The sequence below is a fragment of the Saimiri boliviensis genome, chromosome 13, assembly GCF_048565385.1.
Source record: "Saimiri boliviensis isolate mSaiBol1 chromosome 13, mSaiBol1.pri, whole genome shotgun sequence".
NCBI lineage: Eukaryota > Metazoa > Chordata > Mammalia > Primates > Cebidae > Saimiri > Saimiri boliviensis.
In genome coordinates this window covers 28,218,393-28,231,891 of record NC_133461.1, presented here as the reverse complement: position 1 = coordinate 28,231,891, position 13,499 = coordinate 28,218,393, and the positions used below count along the sequence as shown (strand labels likewise).

Below are 13,499 nucleotides of genomic sequence, written 5' to 3'. Positions count from 1 at the left end.
TGACGGCGCGTGCCCTTAGTAGGGAGGCTCCTGCGCCTGCGGGCTAGCGCTCGACATCGGTGCGCGAGCCCCCTGCCGGGAACGAGTTGCATCTGCGTGCTGACGTTTAATGTCAGCTCGCGCGCAATCGAAGGACCAGCAACCGCGGCGACCCTCGCTGCCTCTCTGTCGTGCGCATGCGCTCTCCAGTCTAACCTGAGGGGACGTGATCGGGGAGGGCTTGCGCCTGCGCCCTCCGTTTCCTCCGGCGGTCTCCAAAGCGGATGCGGACGGCGGCGAAAAAGCTGGTTCACGCCTGCGCGCTCCTTGGCCCAGGCGGCACTGTACTCTCCCACTTCTCGCTGGGGTAGAGTCTGTGCCTCCAGGTCTCTCCGAACATCAACCCCAGGACTGTCGTGTCCTGCTCCCTCCTCCCCGCTGAACCGCTTCGGGGGCGCGCGGGCCGGGGAAGGGGGCGGTGCCGCTGCACCGCAGGTAAACTGAGGCACGCTGGAGGTCGCGCCCCTGCGGATCGTCAACGTGGGGTTTGTGGGGAAAGAGCGGGGCCTGGCGTCCACAGCGGACGACAGCTCTGGGTGAGAGACAGGAGCACGCGCGGGCGGTGTCACCACACTGAATGCGCGCTGCGTAGACCCTATGCCCATGGGAGGCTGGGAATGTGGGTCCCTGGGCTCTTTCCGGGTGCAGGTGCCCCAATCTTATCCAGGAGTTTGGAACAGTTGCAACCGCAGCAATGTGGAGACAGCTTCCTTAGTTTCTTCAAAATTTTATTAACAAAACCCAGGGAGGGGAGGCAAGAATGAGTGGACTCCGTAGCCCCACCAGGCACTGAACATGGAGACAGGGAAAAACCCTCTGATAAAGGCAGACGGGTGGTCAACCAGTGGATGGGCACAGGGAGAACCAGAGAAACTGATGAGTGGAGGAACGGACACGGGCACCGGGCGGCTCCCCCATCTGGAATGCAGGGTGTGAGGGGTCCGGGCCAGGAGGCTCAGCGGTCGGCACTGGAGCGCAGGTCGGTAGTGAGGGGGTCGTGCTGGATCGTCTGGTGCAGCATCAGGGCCAGCAATCCTGCGCGGTTCGTCATGGCTGTGCGCACGTTGCGCTCCTGCTCAAACAGCTCGTCCAGCTTGTACCACTGCCAAGGGAGCGGCGGGAGTCCTGAGCAGGCACTCCTTAAGTCCCGACTGCCCTCGGCCACGTCCGGCATGGACACCTACCACGTGCAGCACGGAAACCACACGGAAACCTACCACACGCACGCGCTCCAAGTCCACTTCCGCACGCCGCAGCTTCTCCCAGCAGTAATGGCGATTGCACTGGCGCTTAGGCAGGCGGCAGAAGTCACCTGTGAGCTCAAAGACATCACGTACGAGGGGGCACCCGCATACCTCGTCGGCTGGCACCTGCAGGGGGGCCGGGGTGGGGATGAACAGCGGTGATAAGGGAGAATAGGAATGGGGGCTCAAGGAGGGAGAAGGGAAAGAATGGAGGGTTCAAGGGATGGTGAGGAGGCATGAAAAAGGTGAGGAATGGAGAGTGAAGCAGCAGAGAAGGTGAGAGGAAAAAGTGAAAGGTTAAGGTGAAGAAGGAAGGGATGCATGTGGAACAGTGAGGCAGGGAGGAGGGGCAAAATGGGGGGAGCTGAGGGAAAACCTTACTTTGGGGTCCCGTGAGTGCTCGGGGCACAGCACCTGGAGCCGCTTACAGTATGTTTTACTCTGAGGATTATAGACATCACAGAAGAGTCGTGTGGCCCTGGGGGTTTGGAGTAGAGAGAGGGTAGTGGAGGGAGGAAAGAGAGGCCCACCTGTCCTTGCTGGTGCCCATATCCTGCCCCAGCGCCACACACATCCCACTTGTGACCCCCGCCTTAACCCCCACCTGTCACTCCACATGGCACCTTCACTTACCCTTCAATGCGTGTGGGGTACATGGACCCAAAGGACGTCTGGCTCTCATACTGGAGGGATGAGCACAAATGGAGGGAACTGTGGGTGTGCACTGCATGCCCTCCCAAGACACCACCCAGACAACAAATCTGTCCCACACTGGCCCGCTGATGTCCCCACATGGTCCACCCCCTCAGTCTGACACCCCAACCTTGGCATAGCAGCGCTCCATGTGGCGCAAGGCAACACGTGGGTTGATGGGGTGCCCACAGGAAACACAGAAGATCTGCAGGTCTGTGTCATCACTGTCACCCTCATTGCTCTGCATGGGGTGGAAGGAACAGTAAGGATGGGCAGGACAAAGTACTGGGCCCTGCCCCGCTGCTCCTCTGCCTCACCTCCTCATCCTCGCGCACAGCCTGCTGCTTGGCACGAAGAATGATGGCCTCAAGCTCATGGAATCGGCGTTCCATTTCCTGAAGGCGAGTGCGGGCACTCTGCTGCTCTCGGCGAATGCGTTCGAGCAGCTTCTTGCCATGCTCTTCGGCAATGCAAGGACTCTGCTGCCACTGCTGGATGCGCTGGGGGAGGATCTCGTAGATGCGGCTACAGGAAAGGGGGCGAGCAACAGAACGAGTGAGGTGATCAGTAAGTGAGGATGGCAAAATAGATGCACGACTAAATGGCAAATGGAGAAGTAATAGGTGACGAGTAGAATGGTGAATGGATGGACACATGGGCAGATGGATGGGTAGGTGGTTGGGTTAAGTGGGTAGTGGCTGTTTGGTGACTGAATGGTGGATAGGTGATTGACTGGTAGACAACAGAAGGCTGTGGTCAGGCCCTACCATGTACTTCCTGACTCCCTTGAACCCCCCAGGAATGACTCACTTGGCTGCCAGCTTCATGCCACAGTCATCTGAGCAATACTTGGAGCTGGGCTGGGCGGGGCGCACACAGCCGGGCCCCAGACACTGAGGCAGCGACGCAGGGTCCTTGGCATCGTTCCTCTCTGGGTGTTTCCATTTATCCTTGTGCTTCTGCTTCTGCCGATGCCGCTTGTACCGCTCCTCCTTCTGTGGAGCAAGATGGGTCAGGTCAGGGTGGAGTCAGTCAGCCCCAGACCCCTGTCTCCTGCTCCATTCCAGCCCTTTCTGGCTCTTGCCCCATTCAGCCTCTGAGCTCTGCCTCTCCCTCAACCCCACCCTCTGCATTTCCACATCCATTTTACCCTCTCCATCACCTTCTTCTCAGACTTCTTCTCCCGACGCTTCACATGCTTCACTTTCACTGCCCTCTTCCGCAGCGCGGGGTCCAGGAATGGGGACTCTTCTGTGTCACTCATCCAGGGCTGCAAGCAGGGCATGCACTGACCCACCTGCCCCCCTCATGACAACCCCACCACCTACTCATGTCCCAAATCAGCCTTCCGTACCCTCTGTCTCATTAGGGATACTCTCTGCTTCTGTCACCTCCACCCTTCCACCAGGGTATGTTCCTGTCTGCTCACCAGGCCGTGGTCATCAAAGGCCCCTGCACAGAAGTCCTGATACAGGTCAGGATCCAGAGGTAGGTCCTCATCTGAGAGTGGCTCAGGCGTGGCTGTAGCCTCAGGAGGCTCCTTGACTGCTGATGACGCCACTGCCCCCTCATCTTCACGCATGCGCCCTAACTTCTGTGACGGCTGTGGCTGCTGCTGGGTGGGCAGTGGCCGGCGGGGCCTTGGCAGGGACTCTGAGGGCGTCACTGGTGAGAGCTGCAGGGCAGAATCTCAGGACTGGCCCTGACCGCCCTGCCCGCATGCCCCGCCCTGCCCTGGGGGGCTGGACTCACCGAGGAAGGGAAGTACTTGTACGATTCCTGTGCCGGCAGGAGGAAGGCCCAGGTCAGCCCCAGGTGGATGGAGTGTGGCCTTGCCCTAGCCCCACCCACTTGGCTTGGCCTTGCCTCCCTAGACATACCTCCCCGATACGCCTCATTACCAGGATATGCTCAGCCCTGCCTGATCCTCACTGACATGCATGAACACCTGGAAACACCTGGCCCCACTCTGTCCACCCAGGGTTAGTGGGGTTTCTGCCAGCCCAGCATACCTGGTCATGCCCCATTCATCTGGACATGATAGGCCCCTTCCCACCTATCTAGTCAGGCCCAATCCCACCTAGCCCATGCCTGGACTTAACTAACCCTGCATGGACCCACCAGCTCTCCCACACCTGACCATACCCAGCTCTGTCCATGCTCACCCGGGCCCGCAGCTGGCACTGGCGCAGCCGGCACTTCTGCCGGATCTTGTTGGGGCCTCCAAACTTTTTCATGTCCCGACAGAAGTCACAGTGACCACAGTCCTCAGTGCGCCGACATGCCTCACACTCACCACACATGCGGGCTGATCGTTTGATCTGCTGCTGCTGCTGCTGATGATGCTGGAGGAGGGGGTCCCAGAACAGAAATCATGGACCCAGGCCGGGCCGACACGAAACTACTTTACACATCCACTCACTTTATACAGCCACTCACCTGGCTAGGCGTGGCCACCAAGGGCTGCGGAGAGGATTTGTGGGGTGAAGCAGAGCCCCGAGCAAGCATGGCCCCAACCCCTGTCCCTGACCCTGCCCGGCGCTGCAGGTCGGGATCTGGGACAGGCCTCTTGCGCCCTCCACCCTCATCCCGGGGCTCACTGCCGTCCCGCTCATTGCCATCCCGCTCCCGTGACTTCTTGTGCCGATAGCGAATCTCTAGCTTGGGGTCCTTCTCTGTGGGGCAGAGAGTGGGGCTAAGGTGAGCACTGGAGGGCGTGAATGGTCCCAAAACCTCTTTATTCCCCTTCTCTCCCTTACCGTCCCACTTACCTACTCTGCACTTCTGTACACAACAGAGCTGCCACTTCCCGTGGTATCTTCTATTATCACTCACAATGCAGCCCCCATTCCAGCTCACCATAGACATGTATTACTACTCCCCATTATCCCCCACTGTGGCTCCCCCTCCTCCCCTGAAGCTCCACCTGCCTTCTTTGTCCATGCATGGCCCTCACCTCGGCACTCCCGACAGTACCACTCCCGGATGGCCTTGGCCATCTTCTCAGTGATCCGGATACAGTCCCCATGGAACCACTCATTGCAATTGTCACACCCGCTGTAGAGGATGGGACAGGTGGTGAATATGTAAGGGACACAGCCGATCGGCCTTACCCCACCCTGCCCGTGTCAGCCCCGCCCACCTCTCCCGGGCTCACATCATGAAGCAGTTGATGTCCGGTTTGCGGCAGATGCAGTAAATGGGCGCATTCTCCCCATTCTCCGACTTGCTGTCCTCCCCGGCATCTGGAGGCTCTGGGTCTGAACCATCACCCTCCTGCGGGACACCCCCATTACGGCTCCTTAAACAGCCCCCACCGTGGCGGCTCATCCCCGCATTACAGCTCCACCACAGTCAGCATGGATCCCCACTCTGCCCGCAGATTTCCCATCGGGGCCCCCAAAAAACCTCTCCATCACAGTCCCCACTGACTCCCATTACTGGGCTTCATACTTCCCATTACGCACCCACCGGCACCCGCTCCCTCTGTCTACACTCACTGGCGGGTCATCGAGACCCAACATCGTGGCGCCTCACAGACCCTGCCTAACTCCTTGGAACTTCCCATCACGTTTCTCCACTCATCCCTCCCTGTTGACCTCACAGACCCTCCCGGCACCCGCACCCCCAGTCTCAGCTGTCTACGGATACCGGCCGCGGACTCTTCCTCATCACGGCTCACCACAGACCGCCCAAAGTGATTCCTCGCAACCTCCTTATCCCTCTGCCCAAAGAACCCCCGATCATGGTTTCCCACGGAACTGCCAGGCACCCGGAGTCCCCACTAAACTTCTATTACGGACCCCCACCGTGGCTCACCATAGAACTCCCAGATGGCTCATCATTCTGCCCATAGACTCCCGCCGTTCTGTCCACAGACTCCGGTTACCGCTCACCACAGACCCCCGAGTCGGCCGACAGACCCCAAGGTTGCCAACCCCACCGACCTCCGCCGCCGAATCCCTCACTGGACGCGGTACTCACCATATCTCAGCTCCCGGCGCACTCCTTCACGACCCCCGCCGCGACCTGCGAACCTACACAGACCCCCTCAGCGGCGTCCCAGGCGGTTGCAAAGGCGCCCACAACTACTTCCGCTTCTGGTCACGCCTCCCAGGCAGCGTACTCCTGTTGCGCAGGCCCCGTGCGTCGTCTCCGCCGCAAACCATTAGGCGCCGCCATCTTGATTACTTGTCCGTATGGTGGCTGGATCCGTACGATCGCCGGAAACATGGCTGCGCTCACATTGTGGCTTTCGCGAGGGGGCCGCCACCTTGTCAGTAGAGTCCGTACGGTGGCTACTGGTACTGTCTCGACGTACAGGCAACATGGCTGCATCTACTGCGTGACTTCCTCACAAATGCCGTCATCTTGGAATCTGATTCCGTACGTGGGTCAAATTAGTACGGTCCTATACGACACATGGCGGCGACCTAATTGCGGATTCCTCAAGGGCGCCGCCATCGTGATGGTTGATTACGTACGCTGGCCGCTTGTTAGAGAGATTCACAGGTAAAGCTGCCGCTCCCGAAACGCTACCTGGATCAAGTCTTATTCATTCCTCCATTCAGTCTCTTTCTCTATCCACATGCTTTAATGGGGCGTCGACAGGCTATATGCCTTGCACGGTGGAGGAAACCAGTTCTTCTGTCCTCTCCGACTTCACCTGCCACCACTCTTTCCGGGTCTCACTCCTCCCACTTGTCATTCTTCTGCCAGGCCTGGCACGGTTCAGTTTCTATTTATTTTATTTTTATTTAAAAACAATTCTTAAACTAACATCAAATCTTTAGTTCTATAAGCTGCACGATAAGCCTAAGCACAGTTTACTTACTCATTTCTTTGTTGCTTTAAATTTAGAATATTTTCAAATGTTCTTCTAAATAAAGTTGCAACGAACATTCTTAAACATAGATCGGTATGCTCATCCCTGATTATCTCTTGTGAAATGTGTTATACAAAACGGTGTTACTCTGGTTAAGAGCTATAAAATGAAGCCTGGAAGCCACTCTAAGGACTCCCTGCAAACTTGCAACAAGGAAAACAAACAAAAGTAAAACACAACAGGAATTTGCCTCGAACCCTTGAATTGGTCTAAACGCCAACGACCATACGGTCCTGGAAACCAGCTATATTTCACCAGCGCTGTGTCTCTGAACAAAAACCAATGAACTATAGAGTCATGCTGGCCAGCTGCCTCCAGCAATAATAATTCCTTTAAAAGAACTTGTGTAATCACCCTTCGTTTCCTTTTCATTTTTCTTAAAAACTCCTACTCCCCTTTCTCTCTTTGGAGCACAATCTGACTTTGAGCTGAATCTGGGTCTCCTGAATTGCAGTTCCTATGCCGCGATAAACTGCCTTGCAGCTTGGTTTCTTGCCTCTTTTTAGTTAACATTCCTTAGAGATAACATTCTAAAAGTAGAATTACTTTATAATTGGCTATAAATATTATAAGACATGTTAAAATTTGTCAGAGGCCATCGGTTTGGACAGAGCTCCTGCAGGAGGCCCCACCAAAATGGAGTCACCCACACTAAAGTTTCATGCTACCAAGCCAAAACTAAATCGTTTATCTGACCTTCCAAGAAATCAGGAGAAAGATACGGAATAATATAGCTAAATCCCCAAACGAGCCACTTGTAGCTTGAAAATCCCCTCTGCTTTAACCCTTTTTTAAAAAGTAACCTGAAGCAAGCTGATGTTAACCAGATTTTTAAAAACAATTATTCTTTTTCCTTGCTCCCACCTTACAAAATTCACTGTTCTGCTGTTTCCCAGGGGAAGCTCTCATTCTATTTTGTATAATGGGATCTGCCTCAATTAATAAATTGCAAGTAAAAGCTATTACATCTATAACTAAATTTGTTGTAATTTTGTTTCTTGATGGTTGATACATATATTTCTACCAGCAGTGTACGAAGATTCCTATATTAGAGCCTTATTAGGTTATTAGATTAGTGCAAACTTTTGTTGTTGTTGAGAAGGAGTCTCTCTCTGTTACCTAGGTTGGAGCGCAGTGGGCAATCTCTGCTCATTGCAACCTCTGCCTCCTGGGTTCAAGTGGTTCTCCTGCCTCAGCTTCCCAAGTAGCTGGGATTACAGGCAGGTGCCACCACACCTGGCTAATTTTTGTATTTTAGTAGAGACTAAAATACAAATTCACCATGTTGGCCAGGCTGGTCTCAAATTCCTGACCTCAAGTGTTTTGCCCGCCTCAGCCTTCCAAAGTGCTGGAATTACAGGCGTGAGCCATCGAGCCTGGCTCACACGTATCACAGTCGGGTTCCTAGAGAGGAATTGGTGCACCAATTTTCTAATCCTGATCTCAAGTGATCCACCCACCTCAACCTCCCAAAGTGTTGGGATTATAGCCGTGAGCCACTGTGTCTGGCCAGTGCAAACTTCTAAATTCATCACCCCTGTCAGTAAAAAATTGTCAGCATCCACAGCCATTTTATAAATGCTATACATCTGCCGGGCGCGGTGGCTCAAGCCTGTAATCCCAGCATTTTGGGAGGCTGAGGCGGGTGGATCACGAGGTCAAGAGATCGAGACCATCCTGGTCAACATGGTGAAACCCCGTCTCTACTAAAAATACAAAAAATTAGCTGGGCATGGTGGTGCGTGCCCATAATCCCAGCTACTCAGGAGGCTGAGGCAGGAGCATTGCTTGAACCCAGGAGGCGGAGGTTGCGGTGAGCCAAGATCGCACCATTGCACTCTAGCCTGGGTAACAAGAGTGAAACTCCATCTCAAAATAAATAAATAAATAAATAAACAAACAAATAAATAAATAAAAAATAAAAAATAAATGCTATACATTACGATACTAATACAGTGCAAAAATAAGCAACCACATAAAATACGTATTTAAAGGCATGAGGTAAATATAAACGTCTCTCATATTTTCTCAAACGCCCAGCACCATGTGAGATGCTGCCCTTGGGGTGCTCCCAATTTACACTATTGGTGCTCGCTTTGATCTGTGTGCAGTCTGGGATGGATATGATGAAGCACCAAAGATTAGTATTTTGGCAAACAGTAAATTTATCATAAGTGTAGCTTGATGATGATGGTAATAGTCATAATTTCAAAAACCTTCTATTTGCTTAGTGCTTTCTAGTTCACAAGATACTTTCACACATGACAGCTTATCTGACCTAAGTGCCTTATACGGTGAATGGAGCAGGAGTGTTGTCGTCCCCACTCTACAGTGAAAGCAGTTGAGACTCAGGGAGCCTAAGTCCCTTGCCAGGTCACAAGGCCGGTAATAATGGATCTGACAGTAATAGTAAAATCTTTCTACTATGAGTGCTGGGCTTTGAGCTGAAATCAGGGCATAGATTCTGGGTACTCCTAGGACGAGAGAAGCTAGGTGAAAAGGTTCATGAGGCAACCACAGAATGCAGCAGATTCTGAAAGTTAAAGGTCACAGTGGACCTGAGTCAGGAAATGGATCAGAAGTCCAGGGGATCAGACACCCCAGGAATCAGGATTAGAATCTTAGGCAGGAGAACAAACAACACAGAAAGAGAAACCAAGTACAGGATCTCAGCACAGGTGGGGTTCACAGGAACGGGAAAGGAGAGCCCATCTCTACCAAAGATTCCCGGGAGGGGAACGGAAGTCTTCCAGGCACTTCTTGCAAACAGCAAGGATAAGATAAATATTTGAAATTCAATGACAAAACCATGCTTAGTACTTCAATTCTAATTTGCCAGCAAACACAGACAAAATCAGGACTGGAATCATTCACTGATGAATATACAGTTTTGCTTTCCACAGTTTTAGTTACCCATGGTCAAGCATGGTCTAAAAATGTTAAATAAAAAATTTCAGAGGGCTGGACTCGGTGGTTCATGCCTGTAATCAGCACACTGGGAGGCTGAGGAGGGAGAATCCCTTGAGCCCAGGAGTTCAAAACCAGCCTGGGCAACATAGCAAGACTTTGTCTCTACAAATAATAAAAAAAATTTAGCTGGGCATTGTAGCACGTGCCTGTGGTCCCAGCTATGCAGGAGGCTAAGGTGGGAGGATCACCTGAGCTCAGGCAGTCGAGGCTGCAGTGAGCCATGATTGCATCACTGAACTCCAGTCCTGCAGTCTGGATGACAGGAAGATCCTGTCTCAAAAAAGAAAGAAAGAAAGAATTCATAAGTTTTAATTTCCCTGCCATTCTGAGTATTGTGATGAAATCTCATACCATGCCGTTCCATCCCACCTGGAATGTAAATTTTCCCTTTGTCCAGCCTATCTACCTGCTCCATTTAGTTGAATTGTTTTTTTAAAACCAGTCTGAAAGTCATTCTATTATAAAGACTATTAAATTCATTTACTGACATTGATATAATGTTCAAAGAAACTCAAAATTGGCTTTAAAAATCGGCTCAAGTTATCTGTAGATGCCTATACTCAGTGTGGATTAGGAAGGGCAGGGCTGGGGTGGGGAGGGAGCAGAGTAGCATAGCGGAGGGCTAGATCCTATTGAGTTAGAACTGGGAAGTGACTGTGCCATATCACAATGGTCTAAAACAACAGACCGTGGGCCTCTAATCTTTCTGGCATCTTGTGAATGTGGGAGGCAGGGACTAGGTCAAGACTGGACCTTGGGCAAGAATTAAAGCAGGTACTCACTCTCCAAATGGACATAAGGGCCCAGAGCAGGAACCTCGCCTAGATGTCATTCAAGTGCGGGTAACTGGAGTAAGGGACGTGGAGAAGCCAGGATGGGTGACAGTGGTGCTCACAACCACTTTGGACCAGGGGAAGAGACTGGACTTGAGAATCAGCAAAAGCAGTAGCCAGTGGGAGAGAGATCATTCAGAGCCTGGGCCATTCTATGCAGCATCCCTAGTCTGGAAAGGACCCAGACTCTGGATGGAAAGAAAGTGTAGGTCTCTCATGGGGGTGATGTCCATTCAGACATAGCCTCAGAATTTGCTGAAACATGCCAGAAATATAAGACCAAGGGATTCGATATCTATCTTATGTTTTCAAGGACACTGAAATATTCTGTGGCTATTGCAGTATCTTAAGTCATAGTTTTTAGAAGTATATTTTATAGTTCATGGCTTCGAGAACAAAGTGTTACAGCTTGGATTTGAGTCCAGGCTCTACCAACGCTAGCTACTTGACATTGGACAGTCTTTGAGACTTTTTTCTCATCTACGAAAATCGGCAAAATTAACATTCTCCTAGAAAGTCATCTGAGAGAATAATATTAGGTCCAGAATGGGTACTCTCCAAAGAGTGTCATGCAGTAAAAGATTAACTCAGCAGGCCTTGAATGTTCAAATCTTCACATTCAAAAAAAAAAAAAAAAATCTGGTGTTTGACTGGCTCTTGGGAGATAACCTTAAAGTGCCCAGAATTACTTATCTAGTAAGAATATTTGATTGGGCATAGTGGCTCACACCTATAATTACAGCACTTTGGGAAGCTGAATTTGGTGGATCACCTGAGGTCAGGAGTTCAAGACCAGCCTGGCCAATATCGTGAAACCCCATCTCTACTAAAAATATAAAAATTAGCCAGGCGTGGTGGCAGGTGTCTATAATCCCACCTACTTGGGAGTCTGAAGCAGGAGAATCACTTGAACCCTGGAGGTGGAGGCTGCAGTGAGCTGAGATCTTGCCATTATACTCCAGGCTGTATGACAGAACAAGACTCTGTCTTGAAAGAAAGAAAGGAAGAAAGGAAAGGAAGGAAGGAAGGGAGGGAGGGAGGGAGGGAGGGAGGGAGAAAGGAAGGAAGAAAGTTTATATTTACCTAGAATCTTGGGCCACACCAGATAGTTTATGATAACAATGTGATTTGTGGTGGGGACCCTGGGCCACAGGGTATCAATATGACCTCTGGAGAGGCCAGAGACTGAGTAACCAAGGTCAGCAATGGCACCCTCCATATCCATGTAACCAATCCTCCAATAAAAAATCTGGACACCAAAGCTCAGATAGAGCCTCCCTGGTTTGCAATACTTCATTCATGTTGTCACAACACTGTTTCTGGGATAATTAAGTGCTGTTGTTCATATGACTCCACTAGGAGATGACAAATGGACACATGGTCTTTCCTGTACTATAGCCTATGAACTTTTAGCTGATTTTAATCTATATTGTTTTGCTCTAACAAACTGTAACTGGGAGCTTAACAGCATGTTTGTATTCTGTGTGTTCTTCTAGCGAGTCATTGAACCTGAGGATGGTCTTAGGACACCTGACACAAATGTTCTTTTTCCTCGTATATTATACTTTCAAGCTGATGTCTCTGAAATGTTTAAAGACTCCCAAATGTCATGAACCAGTCGTTTAATATCACTTTTGAGGATGACTTGTTTAGGTTGTTTTGGGTAACTTTAATTCTAATCTGCTCACTCTTTACTACATCTTTTCCATCCCTAACATCCATTTCTTTTTCTTTCTTTCTTTCCTTTTTTTTTTTTTTTTTTTTTTTTGAGATGAAGTCTCACTCTTATTGCCCAGGCTGGAGTGTAGTGGCATGATCTTGGCTCACTACAACCTCCGCCTCCCGGATTCAAGTGATTCTACTGCCTTAGCCTCCTGAGTACCTGGGGTTACAGGCACCCACCAGCACACTTGGCTAATTTTTGTATTTTTAGTAGAGATGGGGTTTCACCATGTTAGCCAGGTCTTGTCTTGAACTCCTGACCTCAGGTGATTTGCCCAACTTGGCCTCCCAAAGTGCTGGGATTACAGGTGTGAGTCACCGTGCCCTGCCCACATTTCTTATGACACTCAGATTCCTAGAGAGGAGCAGATGCACCAGCTTTCTAGTCTAACTTCTTCTTTTCCCACTTACTCCCCTAAAAAAAAGCAAAAAGAATTAAATAGGCTTGGTTCTATGGTTTGGTGATTGATTCATCTTTCTACTTTTTATTCCTACCCAAGTCCTACCAACTAATTTCTATGCTGAATACGTCAGTTTCCATCCACAAAGCTCATATGTAAATACCACCTTGAATCTTATAACCTGCAGAAGCTTTCAGTTTGTGTTTTTTTCAGCTCCAGATCATGAGGTCCTTGGTCCTACAGAAGACAGAACAAGTCTGAGGTTTGCCATACACAAAGTGGAGCGTTATAAAACCCTTTGGTATTAGTCTGTGTTCATGATAGTTTTTTTTCTTGCTTATCCCAGCGTTCTCTTCCGAAAGTTACCATTACAGACACCAGAACACTCCTATAATTTTGTTAATGGTTTCATATATGAGCAAGTTGTTTCCTCAGTGAAATTATGAACTCCCTGAAGGTGAGAATTAAGCCTCTCTTGAAGAGTAAACCACACAAGGTGAATTGAATCCACAGCTGTGTTTCCTGCAGTGCTGTGAACACAGAATTGGCTTTATTACTATCTCTGTAATTGTCTATATGCAAATGGAGGTTTTTAATGGCCTCTCCAGCTTGGTTTGAAGGAACAACAGAATAGAGGTGTTTGGGCCAAAAGTTTAAGTTGCCTTTGTCTGGAGTACTGTGGAAGACCCATCAGTAATCTGCAGTACACAGC

General features: G+C 50.6%; 1 protein-coding gene across 2 annotated transcripts; it reads right to left on the bottom strand.

The window, feature by feature from the left end:
• Window positions 1-750: 750 nt before the first annotated feature.
• On the bottom strand, window positions 751-8,120 carry CXXC1 (CXXC finger protein 1). Of its 2 annotated transcripts, none has more exons than XM_003926072.4 (15): window positions 5,961-8,120; window positions 5,134-5,252; window positions 4,933-5,033; window positions 4,416-4,651; window positions 4,142-4,321; window positions 3,729-3,755; window positions 3,406-3,651; window positions 3,127-3,246; window positions 2,787-2,971; window positions 2,294-2,501; window positions 2,107-2,217; window positions 1,917-1,966; window positions 1,665-1,761; window positions 1,257-1,409; window positions 751-1,141 (listed from the first exon to the last, which is right to left on the bottom strand). In XM_003926072.4, the coding sequence occupies exons 1-15, from the start codon at window positions 5,961-5,963 to the stop codon at window positions 995-997; spliced, it is 1,983 nt and encodes a 660-aa protein (XP_003926121.1). In that variant the 5' UTR covers window positions 5,964-8,120; the 3' UTR covers window positions 751-994. The 2 variants fall into 2 exon arrangements, with proteins under 2 accessions (XP_003926121.1, XP_010335110.1); XM_010336808.3 differs by having other exon boundaries at window positions 3,139-3,246; window positions 5,961-8,112.
• Window positions 8,121-13,499: the final 5,379 nt, after the last annotated feature.